At 35.6% G+C, this 14464-nt stretch overlaps 1 protein-coding gene across 1 annotated transcript in view; it reads left to right on the top strand.

Annotated features, from left to right (window-relative positions):
* LOC129229489 (capon-like protein) overlaps window positions 1-14464 on the top strand; it is a 109976-nt gene that overhangs the window by 64309 nt on the left and 31203 nt on the right. Inside the window, exon 3 of the mRNA XM_054863807.1 lies at window positions 6036-6177. Within this exon, the coding sequence (XP_054719782.1) occupies window positions 6036-6177 (142 nt within the window). The remainder of the gene's footprint in view (window positions 1-6035; window positions 6178-14464) is intronic.

Genomic DNA, 14464 nt, shown 5'->3' with positions numbered 1-14464 from the left:
ACAACTTACTTTGGAGTCGACTTATCTGTTGATCTCCAATGTTCAGCTGTTCCAGTAAGTATTCCATAACATCACTGTCTGTTTGAACCTCCTTATCTTTTGCTTGCTGGCTATCACTCTCTGCCTCTGCTTTCGAAGTCACAGATTCACTAAAAGAAAATGTACAATATACTAGAGATTTTAAATGAAATACTTATGTAATAAAAGCGTAAACTTTAAACACACATTTAAATGGAGAGATGGAGATTTTTGGATGGATGGATTTTTTTTCCCTACATAGGTATCTCCGATTATATTTTAGTGGACTGTAATATTTGGTTGATGAACTTAATCAATAAAATTTTGCTAATGAGCTTTTAATAAACTTCACAAGACAAAATTATATACACTAATTTACATTTAAATGGTAATGGAATGTGGGCTTCAAAGGGAAACATATCAATGCTGACGTCTTAAATGCCTTCTCTCTGAGGCGTCCGTTCATCAACTGACTGACTACGGCCGAGTAGCAAGCTCGCGCATGCGCAAACAATAGGGTTACAAAATGAAAAGCAAGAAACAATGTCCGAACAGAAAATAAGCAGTCAAGTGCTGTTAATGTAATTGTGTGACACATTTTACCATCAAGTTAATATAACTGCTGCGTAAGAAAATTAATGTTTACAAAAATCTTTAAATTAAATAGACGGTCAAAACGTTACTCAAATAATGTCATGAAACATTGCCGTAGAGTACTTCGATGAACTGCCTTAATATAAAAATCAACAGACACAAAATGACAGTAATTATAGTTAAAATTTGATATAACGTACACGAATATTTTTTCCAAAATGTTCTGCAAAAAAAAAGTGCCCCCACTCCTCACACCAGGACTTGTATCGTGGATAACGATAGTCAAGTCGAAAGAGTGTCGAGTACCACTATGCAACCAGTTTTTTTTTTTTTTTTTTTTTTTTCGAAAAGAATATTTACACTTGTTATAGTATTTTTGACTGAGGAAATATCAAATTGGAGACAAATTTGTCGCTCACCAAAAAAGAATTCATAAAATACTGCATAATTTTTTTTAAATATCAATATCGTCTTCTAACAGCGTTTGCTGTCTATACAGTCCGACCCCAATTTTACGAATCTACCGGAAACAAAACTTTCATGCGCTAAATCTAGGTTATTCGTAATATCAGGGTGCGAAATTTTTTTTAAAAAAAAGCACTTACCTTACCTAAAACCCCGAATAAGCAACTGCGCAAACATATCCATAATTAGAAACTGTACCCTTTTTATTCAGCATTCCACGACTTATTAGTTACACGCTAGTTAATTTGAAATTTTAAACTACTGAGTAATAGATATTTGACAATTTCCTTGATATTTGACTCGAAATAGTTCTATTTCAATTTTATGGAGAAGAAAATACTGTGTCTTTCGCTGCCTGCTGCATGAGATATGTTTATCGTTTCCAGGCCATGTAAAGCATTTGAAAAAGTAAGTTTTAATGGGAGTTTCAATCTATGGCTTTCTGAGTCAGAATCAATATTTGTTGTTTGCCCCCCTCGCCAGTCAAAAATAGCCGATTCAAAGAAAAGTCTTTTTCTGCTTTGCATACTATATATGTAACATTTGGAAATCAGTCCAATAATATTTCCTAACTCAAGTTTACAAAAAAAAATCGGCTGTTAAAATAATTTATTTTGGGGTTTATTATTTGGTAAATAGGGGGTTCTGCCTTTATTTTTTATAGAAAGAAATAGATTGCACTAATACTTGTATTGAAACTGCTGGTTACAGTTTTTGATCATATGCTCAAAAGAAGGGTCATAGAATAACTGAAAAAGCAAGAAATGATTTAATATTAAACAACACATTTTGGAGTTAACTAAACCTTCCTGCTCTTATATACTATTCAGTACTTGATAAAAATGTTGCACAATTTTCCTTCACACTTTATCCAGGCTTAGGATTGGCAGCTGTAAATGCTGGCCTGTTTAAAAACTGTTTAATTTTTTTTTTTTAAATAAAATAAAAAACATACACACATCTTATTTTTTAAACAGTGGCATGAAATACATAAGCATACACTAAGGTTCCCACTCCACATTCACACAGTACTGAATAGCCTTAGTTTTGTGGGTCTCCTCTCTGTAATAAAGCAAGGAACTTGATTAGTTTCTTGCCACTGAGAGACTTGCACCATTGGAACTTGGGTTTTCTATTGGCTTCTCTTTTAAAGTTACTGGTTTTCAATTTATTATGAAAAGATTCATAATGCATATTTGTATCAGTGAAAAAATGCGGAAAATTTCGATAAGCCATGGCCCACAGTTGTGTTCTAGTAAAATAATTAGCTTCAAAATAATCAACAAGTTCTGGTATCCTTTCTTTATATATCTTGACAAAAGCGTGTAACATTCTTTCAAATTCGGTACTCCTTCTTTCTTCCAGCAGAGTGATTAATGAGTGATAAACTTCATTTCGAAATGTGATGTCCGAAATGCAGGTGACTAGTTTCCGTTGCCATCCACGATGAATATGCCACTTGCAGAGTAGATGGAAAATCATCATATCAGGACCGAATGCTCTATTGAAAGCTGGAAATGTTGTTTTATCATCATCCGTCATAATACAGTTTACATTTAATTCTGAAATTACTTCTTTAATGCTTATAAATAGATTGTGCATTGTTTCTAGATCTAAAGTATTGGTAATAAAATGAGCCACTGGGGATAACCAAAGCCAAATTCATCCGGAACAATTAAGTTAAGCAAGTAGAATCCATACTTATTCGTCTTGTGAGTAGAATCAATACATACAATTAGACTACAACCAGAAATCATCATCTCTTTCTGCTTCTTAGTTTGCAAACCAAGGGCAAACGACTCAGATGCACAAGGTAAAGTATCAAGCCCTTTTGGGCCATACAATGTTGATTCTCCTAGAGGTTTAAACAAAATTACGGGATTATATTTATCATTTCTTAGTTTTTATAAAAGTGCAGATACAGATGCAGCATCATCTTTGATTAAAGGAGCTTCAGCTTTTTTTGAATAATACTGAATAGATTTCTTTGATATAAAGACTTCTTTCGGAATAAAGCTTTGTCTCTCATCTCCTGCTTCATCTTGAAGAATCTCCTGAATAATACTTACTGGTACATTTAAAAATGCCTTAGATGTGATATTGTGAGTAGATTCATTTAGACGGTGAAATTTGACATTTTCTAACAGAAGCTCATGTTATGGCCAGGATAAAAAAAGTGCTGTAACAAGATCTTTTTCTTCATGGACAATAACACGTGCTGGACAAAAATTATTCACAGGCAAAACACCCCTCGAGTTTTTTACGCTTGTTAAACGTTCTACAGGGAAAACAGATTTAGTATGAAACTGACATGAATAATAATAAAATACTTTGCCCTTACCTACTTTGCTTCCTGTAGTCTTTTTAAATGAACTAAGTGATTTAGTTGCAACCGACTTCAACCATTTTTGAAAATTTTCAAAGATACGGAAAGTATGCTTTTCCAATTCAATATTACTATCATGACATTCTGTAACATGGCTATGTAATTGATTAATGAAATGATATTTAAACTTACAATCGGGATAAAAACAAGACTTTAGCAACGGGTTACTTTGATTTCGATTACACGACTTTTTATGTTTCCAAACACCTGACGTAGAAGCAAACTTTCTGTTACATATGTTACAATTATATGTGTATGGTTTATCTATTTTATGTATGTCATCATTAACTAAATTTTTGCAAGAGGTATTGCATTTAGAAAAACTTACTTTCATTAAGTTCAGCAGCATAAGATGTTTCTTCATCTGTTCCTCCACCAGTCATTGGAGTTCTTCAATCATCGATGCAAGAAATTTCCAAGCCTGGAAGAGCAGGAGAATTAGTTACCCTTTTCTTTTCTTTGACATCCACCGAAAGTTCATCGTCATCAGCAATGCTTGGCCATACAGCAGAATTACTGAAATTCAAAGAAAAAAAGCTATAAAATGAAACAAAACTCAACTAGGAATAATTTTTCCAAAAGAAACTGTTCAAAGAACTAACATGAAAAAACGAGATGAGCATCTTTTCTTAATAGCCTTCTGGTCGTTACATCGCGGGAATACTGTCGTGAGAATATCCTCCTCCTTCTTCTCAAGTCTTTCAGGGAGACTTAAAGTATTAGATACAACAGGTCTGAAAGAAAGAAATGTAAGAATGCAAGGAAATCAAGTGTGAATGAATTCTTAAAAATACAAATGAAGGTTGCGCCAACAAGAGGCTTTGGCAGGTAGGTGGGCAACGCGACTCAACTAACAAGGAGTACGCCTAGGCTATGAAATAATTTATCAATAAATTTATGCAAGAAATATATATGTAAATACAATCCAATATTAAACAATACAATTCTATTGTAATATAAATTGCACAACAAATTATTGACAAAGTTTTTAATGTATGTTAATTCAAAAAAGATACAGCTAAGATTAGTGTTAATTAATAATTTAAAGGAAAAAGTTGAGAACCAAGAAATAAATACAGGAAGTTTGAATAATAACCTAAATTAACTGTCGTAAACTGCATAAAAATTAACTTACTTGATGATACCATTTTTCCTGACTTTTTTCCGTTCAACCAGAATTCATGGGTCTGAATCTGTGGGTGTTACATCAGTTAGTTTCTCCTGGGCAGGCCCAGATGAAACATAAAACACATTATTTTTCATTTCAACGGATTTTCTTAACATCATGCACTATAAGATAGAAATTTAAGCATAAATAGTTAAAACTTATTATTTACTTTGGTGGTTGATTTACCAAGTTTACCTGAGGACAGGGAGTTTCCTTAATTTCTTGGAGCAATCCAACAGTATTTTTAATCATGTGAAGAGCAGCAACCTCGCTGTACAGCAAAGCAGCAGAAGGCCTACAGTCTGCGGGCAATGGAGCAGTTGATAATTTCTCCAGAGAAGTCCTAGATGAAGAATATAACCCGTTAGTTTTCACTTATTCATAACCAGCCAAACTTGTTCCTTACTTTGTTTGAATCATCAGTCTTACCTGAGAGTTGGAAAGTGTTACCATGCTTTCCTTAGGAAATCCGACAGCTGAACCTTTTCCTTCAGCTCCCTTGGTCGCAACGGATGTGAAGCAATACTGAAATAATTGGGCCAACTTCATGTTACCTCGAACATTTAGGTGCAATCCATCCCATGCAGCCTTGCCAAGATGTTTTAGACCTGCAAAAGAATAGTTTTGAGTCACTACTACATAATTCAAACAAAAGATCATTTAACTTACCAAATTTGATGTTTTGTTCTTCCACGCGTTCCGCAAACATAAGCCGCCGCTCCGATAATGGTTGATAAAAGTTTTTACTCCCAGGTAGAACTCCCGAAATAATTACTTTTACCTTGTTGTTGTTCCTCTCCACTTCCTTCAGCAAATCCCTGTAGTCTTCAAGGCATTGAAATTTATCTTGAGTCACGTTGTTTGTACCTACACGCAAAAACAGACAATCATAAACAAATTCAGAGATGAAACACGTTTCGTCAGACGTTTGGTTGTACCTGGAAAAGAAATAACTTTAATTTTATGATCATGTAATTCTGATGGCAAATATTGTGACTAATATTTCACTATCGAATCACCAGTAATTAATAGTCGCATGATAATTATAAATAGAAAGTACAAATCAAAATAAACAAATTAAATCATAAAATGAAAATATGAAACACAAATAAACAATTATTGCGGATCAAAATCGCAACGTGTTTGCCTACACGATGCAAAAACGCGTCGTGGTAATTAAATCAGGTGTAAATAAACCTGTGCGGCGACGAGTACGTATTGGCGACTTTTTTTTACATGTTCCCTGTTCCTATTATCTGGAAGAATCAACTTTTCTAGGTTCTTTCCAACTATAGAAGGTTAAATTTCATAAGTGGAAAAGATTGACTTGGTTTACATAATAAATAAATATTTTATCAGTATGGATGGCATTTAATAGTAGTTTTTTTTTTCTGATCTTTTCAGGATCAAGCTCTTAACATAGTTCACAGCGTTGGCAACGCATTTTTGGATCTACCAATGAAAGTGAACGATCGTTGCGAATATTCCGACCAAGTACCTTATAATAACAATTCTGAAATCCCGTTTCAAGGTACAACGAATACAAGTAAGTCTTAAGTTAGTCTTAGCACAGTAAATATATTTAGGGAAAGTATTTCGACTTTCTAAGCTATAATCTACTTTTTTTTTTTTTTTGATAATATATTGAGTTCTGAGGCAATCAAGAATATCATTTCTATCGAAAAAAGAATTTCTTGAAATTCATGGAACTACCATTGAAAGAATATGCTAGGCAACTATCTATAAAATATAAACAAACTTTATTTCAATTCTACAATCGAAAGGGCTTCCAAATTGCCCTTGCTGACAAAACCTTCCACGAGCCAATCACACATGAACGGTATCGAAGCTATGATACCAAAAAAAAGCATCAAACGAAATTGAACCGACAGTTAAGTTTATGGTGGTTGATTTGCATAAATCAAAAGCGCCCTCTTGCGCACAGGCGAGCCTAAGATTTGCATGGATTTTTCTACACCATAATTTTGCCTGAGGCATTTTCCTTCGTTCATCGCTCACCAACAACAATAGTAGTACATCTCAGAGTAGGGAACCATGGCACACCAACGAGGTACGGGGAGACATACCGTATCTCATGGTGAGCAAGGTTCAAACATTAAGGGGTAAACTCCCAGCTGGGTTGACGCCCAGCGCGGGGACCTTCCCCGGCGCAATAGGCATCAAGCACGTCCGTAGCATGATACGACTATCGACCGCCGCACCCAGCCGTGCGGGGGGCCCGCTACGCGGACCCCCCGGGCGGTGGAACCTAAGGCCTACGGCTAAGAGGTGGGGTGTGTGCGGAGAAAAGTACATCTCAGAGCTCAGTATATAGAACCAAATAAGTAGCCCACAGCTCATCATATTTCCATTTTCCTGTGACGAGCAGTAAGTAAGCCGATTCACTGATCAATAAGTTTAGTATAGTTGTATAGTATTGTTTAGTATAGTATAGTTTAGTATAGTCTATGCAAGTAATAAGCTGTTAGTGCATCCTTTGACAACTTTTTTTAAGTGCTGCTGCAGTAATCTTGTTGTTTTTGCCCAAAACTTGAATAGCCAACTTTCATTCATAGTGCTAAAATGGGTAGGTATACAATAGCGATTCCTTAAGATGATGGGATCTTAAACTAGCTTCTGCATATGACGAATGTATCCACATTTTTTTGACGAATCCAGAACCTACAAATCTGGTTTAAATATGTGACTCTCTCCACAGATAGCATTTGGCAAAACAAACGGATTGTGCCAAAATACTCTACATGTATTTAATTAAATGATTAATATCAGCAGAACAATAAATTGTTCTTCCATTTACTGGGCCCATCTGGTGTTTCGAGTTACAGAAACTCCAGCCGATTTCCACACTCCAATACTATTGGATCTTTTGTCAGAAACTTCTAACACAACATTTAACCCCAACTTTTCAGCAATTGATACAATGTTATTTATATTCTTTCATTTCAGCTCCGGCTGTTGAAGGGCAAGTAAGTTCGCGGATAATTACTTGCATAGAGATTTTAATCCACGAAACATATCTACCATACATTTTACACACTTAGTAGTTTCTAAAGTAGTTTTCCCTGCAAATTCTTATATTATAGTACCAAATCTCAGTAGTTGAAAGACAACAAAACTTATCTGCATCTTCCATTGTCGTAACCTTTGTTTTCAATGTTGAACCCCAAATGAAACTTTTTATAACTCACAGGTCAACATTTAAACATTCAATCCTACGGTTTAGGGTAGTTTAGGAAGGAGACGGGGATCCTGTGGACATGAGGTGTTTCTAACCGAACGGTGAGGTGTGCCAGGCTTACCGAGGACAAATCGAATACGTTAACTGTAAATTCTTAATTCCAAAGTAATATGGAGTGTCGATGACTTCCCAGAAGTAAAATTTGTCGTTCAATGTCGCTATGGATAACTGTCATCATTACTTTGGCTTTCTAGTAACTTCCCTTTTTCTGCCAATGCAAGAAAGTTTTCGTGGAAAAATGTTTATTCTTTCGTATTAGATGTGTCATTAATCTGAGTAAATCAATGTTATAATTTGCTCTAAGAAAAAAGAATCGTATTGTATATTTAATAATATTAGTGTGACTCAAATCAGTGGCAAACGTTTTTTCTGGCTAAATCATACTTCAAAAAGCAGTGCAAGGACTTACGAAAAAACAAAGTATTCAGGTTTATCTTAATGTAAACGAGTGACGATTTGTTTATAGAGCTAATTGCCCCAGGAGAGGTGATTGATAAATGAAGAATAGGCTAATGTGGTGTTTTATTTTCCATTTTAAAACGAACAAGTTTTTCACTTCAGGGTCCCCCCCCCCTACCTACCACAATTTGTGGTTTAAACAGTTGAATGGAACCCCGAAGAGCTCTGATTTTTTTTTGATCCAGACTAGAAACCGAGCAGTCCCTGGTTCGGCACCCCGAGAGGTAGTGTTTCACTTGGAGGACTTAGAGACTACGAGAATACTTAACGTCCCATCTACCTAAGCTTTACATGATATGCTGTATTTTCTTTTTATTGCGGTATTTAAATATCGCAAGTATGTGAATGCAAGTTCCACGAACATATCACTTTATTACATTGTTATAAAAATTACAACTTCTCCTATATTTGATATATTTTGCTCATGAAAAACGCCAAATCTTATTTCCATCTGTTTACCATTCTTCATTCTCTTTAATTAAGCCGCCACGAGATCATTTTTCAGTTCTTCCATTAGATTCTGATTGATCAATTTTGTGTCTACGAATACGTATCTTACTTTTTATCATAGTAAAAACGTTGGTGTGCTACTTATCCAACGATGAAACGAAGACATCTAAATACACAATCAATAGCTGGCTCTCGTGATTGAATGCCAGTCAGTTCTTCGCTGTCGTTTTGAGCATCTACCAGTGAAGTATTTCTTACTTCTGCTTCTCTAGCATTTTCTATGAAATCTTCCACATCTGGAACACCCACAACTTTGTGTGTATGTACGTGTGATATGTTTTAGATCAATTAGTTTCTTCAATTTAAACAGGCAAGGCAGTCAAATTTCGTATTCTATAACAAACATTTGTTTCTAATAGTAATACTTTTTGTCTAAATATCTATAATCGCACTTTAATTGGTTAATGTAAACTTGATTCAATAACGTTTTGCTATTGGTCAAGGCTTACTTGAAGCTCTCTCTGAGGTCCTAAATTTTCTTAAGTTAATTCTTTTCTTTTGTCTATATTTTATTTATTTATTTCTCATTGGTTGTTTTACATTAGAAGCATATTAATTGGTTAACTTACTAATCCTAGACTAAAACTATAAATAGTCTATGTGCTTACTCTGATTTGGTTCTTTGGTTATTAAGTATTACATATTTTGTCATTGTTTATGTAGATAGTTTCTTCAACATTAATAAATGTGTTTTCGATCCACGGCATGATAAATCATTTAATATTCTCAACACTTTTATGCGTTGTTTCATTTCGATTGGAGAGGGATTGTAGTAGAAATGTGCCAATCTCTTAGCTGAGAAAATAAATTTTCCATGAACTCCTGATTTGCTTTAGATGTTGAAATATATCTTAGATCGTTATTTGAAATATAGTTGTGCTTAAAATGTTTCCTAGTTTTCACAAGCTCTCAACATTTATCGAAAATGGGAATGTTGGGGTACAACAATGTTCCACCTATTTTTCACCGTTTTTAGTTATTTGGAGCTTCATTTTATTCTCTGTAGGGATGCTTTTGTCATATTTTTTGTTACTCATTGCAAATAATGAAAAGAAATGACAAAAGAAAGCTTGATAGTCGCCCAATCGCCCGTATTCATGGGAGTTTTTGCAGAAGGTACTGACTGAAGTCCGGACCAAATATAGAGATAATTTTTTAAAATTATTTATTTCGATCAGATTTGAAATGTAACTTCAGTTTTCGGTACTTCTGTTGATCTCGTTTAAAACCTTTCGACCTACGTATTTTCTGAGACCTAAGTTTGTGTACCTAGCATTTAGTTGATGAGATTTTTCTAGTTTTCAAATGTTTCCAAGTCAAAACCTAAGCAGATAAATAAAGAGCTTTTCCTACATTTACCGTGTAGAACATTATTAATCACTCGAGACGACAAATGATTAAACCTTAAAAAGTTGAAAAATAAAAAAAAGGTAAATGATGGACTAAAAAAATTATTTATGCAGTTTCAAGCAGAGAAGCTGGCCTATTGTTGCCTCAGACAACAATAGGCCAGATCAAGTTTTGAATGTGTTTTCTAGGTTAAAATGAGGTGGTCTATAGTAAATAAAAATAAGGTGGCCATAGATGTACCCCATAGGGGTACAAGGGGGGGGGGGAATTCCCCTTCCTCTTCTTTCCAACTTAGGTTATTATTTTATTTGAAAGATGAGATGTATACTGCCGTGTGCAGGTAAAGGACAATAACTGCAAATTTTAAATTTTTTTGCATTTTTGTCATCTATTGTACGTTAGCTTTATTGTACAAGCTTGCTTATTTGGCTTCTGCTGATAAAAAAGGGCAAAAAAAAGTCTAATTCCAAGATTTCCTTATAGTTAATACTGATTCCGACACACATTTCTTCAAATATCTCGAAAACTCATTTCTGCAGATACTGCCGTTTACCTGCACACTGCAGTATAGCTATCATTGCTGAAGTCCTCAAATTTCTAAATCAAGGTTGTCCACGGAATTTTCATTGAAAACATTGAAAAATGGCCCACAGTTGGACCATTTTACGGTACACAGCTATATATTATCTTATGGTGAAGTACTAAGGTACACCCTAAAAATAGAACACTTTTTACGAATGGAAAACATATTATTAATATTCTACTGAAAGTAAAATTTCAAAACTGTCCATAGTGTTGGCCTTTGATTGTAGAAAGTTCTGTCCTTTTTACTCGAGTAAATTCAATTTTTGGTGCCTTTTTTCATTCTTTCACCTTTTTCAAACGATTGTTGGTCGCAGTATAGCCCTTTAGACTTCTTGCGCTATGAAAACCACGAGATCTAAACAGAAGTTTGCAATTTTATACATTTATATTAGTGTTCTTCGTAAACTCAAAACACAGATCAGCTAAATTTATGCGAAGTGTGCTTCATTTTATGTTTTCCTCAAAAATACAAACTCTTTACTTCCGAGACCTGCTTTGCGTAAACCGGAGTCCACACGTGGCAACACAAACTAGGAGGTGGAACAGAGCGCGAGAGTTTACGACGGCACGGCGAGCATACATCACCAGAAGGAGCCACTAACAAAGTGTCGCGCGTTCCAGGCGGCCGCTAGGTGTATGGATCCGTGCCAGGCAAGCCGCGTAATTGCAAAATTGTTGGAGGAGAGACTTTAGAAAGTAACTTATTTCTTGCGGGAAGAATTTCTGGCAGCGATTCTACAACCGATCAATTTCAAAAACCGGTAAGGGAGAACAGCAGATATCACACATTTCTTAGTCGTAATGCCAATCGGGGAAGAATCTTGAGAATTAAGTTAATTTATGTAACCGAGTTCCAACATGTCAGCGACATAGTCGGTTTACATTTGAAGATATGTCTTAGTAGACCAAGTCTATTTCTATTATTAAACGATAAAAAAGTGAATCAAAGTATTCAGTTCATGTGTTAATTTCTTACCCTCCAATCCTCCATTATTTAAAAACTTCAAGTCAGCAAAGATCACCAGAAGAGAACAAGTTATAACAGCCCGGCTTCGTATTGGTCAAACCGGCTTTATTTAGGGCATTCAAAAAGTAAGTCACACGTGTTTCCCCATAAATCGCAGCATCCCGTTGTAAGGCGACAGAGAAATGGTTTTTTTTTTTCAAAGAAACAAGATCAACGATGAAACATATTTATTGCTAACTGTCAACTATGCATTGGGGATATTCCCGCAATTTGTACGCAAGTGCACATCAACTCCAAACCGAAACCAACATTATAGCGAAGAGGACTGTATACGAATGTTCTATAGCAACCCTTTGGGAGTATTGGCGCGCGTGGCGAATGCGGATTCGCTTTCATCATAGCATTGGCGCCAACATCCCGCCGGGCCTTGAAATATCATTTCAAAACAAAATCGATATACATTGTGAGGAAATTAAAGTAAACATTCATTACAATTTTTAAACATGAAAAACAACATTACTATATGCAATAATATGACTATACAATAGGCAAAATGGCAATTTTTGAAATAGGTCTTTTGACCATATTCCCAGTAGGTAATTTTACTTCGACAACACGAATTTTTCCATCACTACCTGGATAGGTATTTACTATTCTTCCAATTATCCAATGCGCAATTGGAAGATTGTCTTCCTTTATGAAGACAAAACTTTTAGGTTCTATGTTTTGTTTTTCGAATTGCCATTTCGAACGAGCTTGCAAATTATTTAGAAAATCTCGTTTCCAAGATTTCCAAATACTATGTACAATTTTTTTTTTGCGTAGCAAATTAGAAATTTATGTATGATATCTCAGGCAAAAAACTACGTAATTAAACTTTAAAATCCTTATTTTTTAATGAAATATATGAACCTTCACGTCTGGGACAAGCGGTTGACTTTTTCGTGGATGACTCATTTCTTTGGGAAAAAAGTAGTGAATAAGTATATTAGAGAAAATATTATATCTTGGTTATTAAAAAAAAAAAAAACTATTCCTAAACAATTGAAAAGGATGACGAACGTTCACATTGCCGTTCGGAAGCCTGGAATTCATAGAGCACGGGTCAGATTATGACAGGTGTCGAAAAGGACTTCTATTGGGAACAATTTCCCTGGAACGGTAATGAGGCATCAATTGCTAGTTCCTCTGCAGACCAACACTGTTCAATGGCGTGTTGAAAAGTGGTGCTTGCTAGTCTCGCTGGACTCTGAAAACCACTGCTACTTCTAGAGGGCGTCATTCTGCTATACAAGTTATTTGTGAGAGTCATTAAAGTAGAGGCAGCACCAACACCAGCAAAGCTGGTAAGGACGCGAGAATGTTTCCTCAAAACTTGGTAGATAGCTGAGTCTCACTTCTTTGAAGAGGAAAATTTTCACGTACAGCTGGATGTTTAGAAATGGTAGAGGAAGAGCGGGAAGAATCACTCTGTTTTAGTCTTTTCTGGGATAGATTCATCCTCCATCACACCAGACTCAGTGGTTGTAACTTTTGTGGTATGGATCGGTGTATACCACAATCTTGGCAGTTTTTAGTCCTTACTACAAACCCGTTTTTTAGAAGCGTCTTTGCAAGTGAAGCACAATTGCGCCTTAGCATGAGGACGGAAAAACAGTACTCCACAATTATTACACTCCGTTATAGGAGAGTTCGAAACACTCTGTTTTAAACTTTTTTCCCGGGCTTGCCTTGTCCTCCATCACACTAGACTCGGTGGTTGTGAATTTGTAATATGGATCGGTGCAAACTCACTTTGATTCGAAATGTTTTTACCCTGTGTTAGGCTTCACCTCTGTTGCGAATTCTAGCGCTTGAACATGTTTTACCAAAATATCACGAGCACGGTTAAGTTCATCACTACTAATGTACTCACCATGAATAGGTTTTCTTTGAAATTTACAGATGAACCTGAAAACAAAACTTAAAATACGAATTAGTTTCACATAATTGTTCACAGATGGTTTGTACTCCTGTGTATATGCAGGGTCAGTGTTCGAATAGTCGAAGTGGCTTTGAAATTTTGTGTCACAGTGTAGAAATTCTGGACCAGACCACCAGAGTCTACTTTGTACAAGTTCATTCACAGAAGTCCTCTAGACAATGGGTCACTTGGATTGTCCTCTGAGCGTACGTGACGCCATTCGAACTTGCTGGTCAAATCCGTTATCTGAACAACTCTATTGGCTACAAAGCATTTCAAGCGATGAGGCGGCGTTCGGATCCATGATAGCACAATAGTTGAATCGGAGTACAAGTACACTGCATCAATATGAAGTTGAATTGCATCTAGAACTTTACTTCATAGCTTTGACAGTAACACAGCTCCTAACAGTTCTAAACGCGGAAGGGAAACTCGCTTTACTGGTGCTACTCTAGATTTGCTGCATAACAAAATCACACTGATGTTACCGAAACTATCTTTCGCACGGACGTAAATACAAGCTCCATAAGCGTACTCTGACGAATCTGAAAACCCATGAATTTCCAAATGTGTACTTTCCTTTGAAACGACACAACGCGGAATGTTCAACTTGTCGATATTGTTCAAATCCTGAGTGAATTCTTGAAATGCAATTCTTTCGCTGGTGGGGACTTCTGAATCCCAAGGTAATCCTAGCAACCATAATTTTTGAATGATGACTTTAGCCTTTACAACAAGAG

Source organism: Uloborus diversus, chromosome 9 (assembly GCF_026930045.1).
Source record: "Uloborus diversus isolate 005 chromosome 9, Udiv.v.3.1, whole genome shotgun sequence".
NCBI classification, from domain to species: domain Eukaryota; kingdom Metazoa; phylum Arthropoda; class Arachnida; order Araneae; family Uloboridae; genus Uloborus; species Uloborus diversus.
The sequence above is the reverse complement of the archived record's forward strand: the minus strand, read 5'-3'. Positions and strand labels throughout refer to the sequence as shown.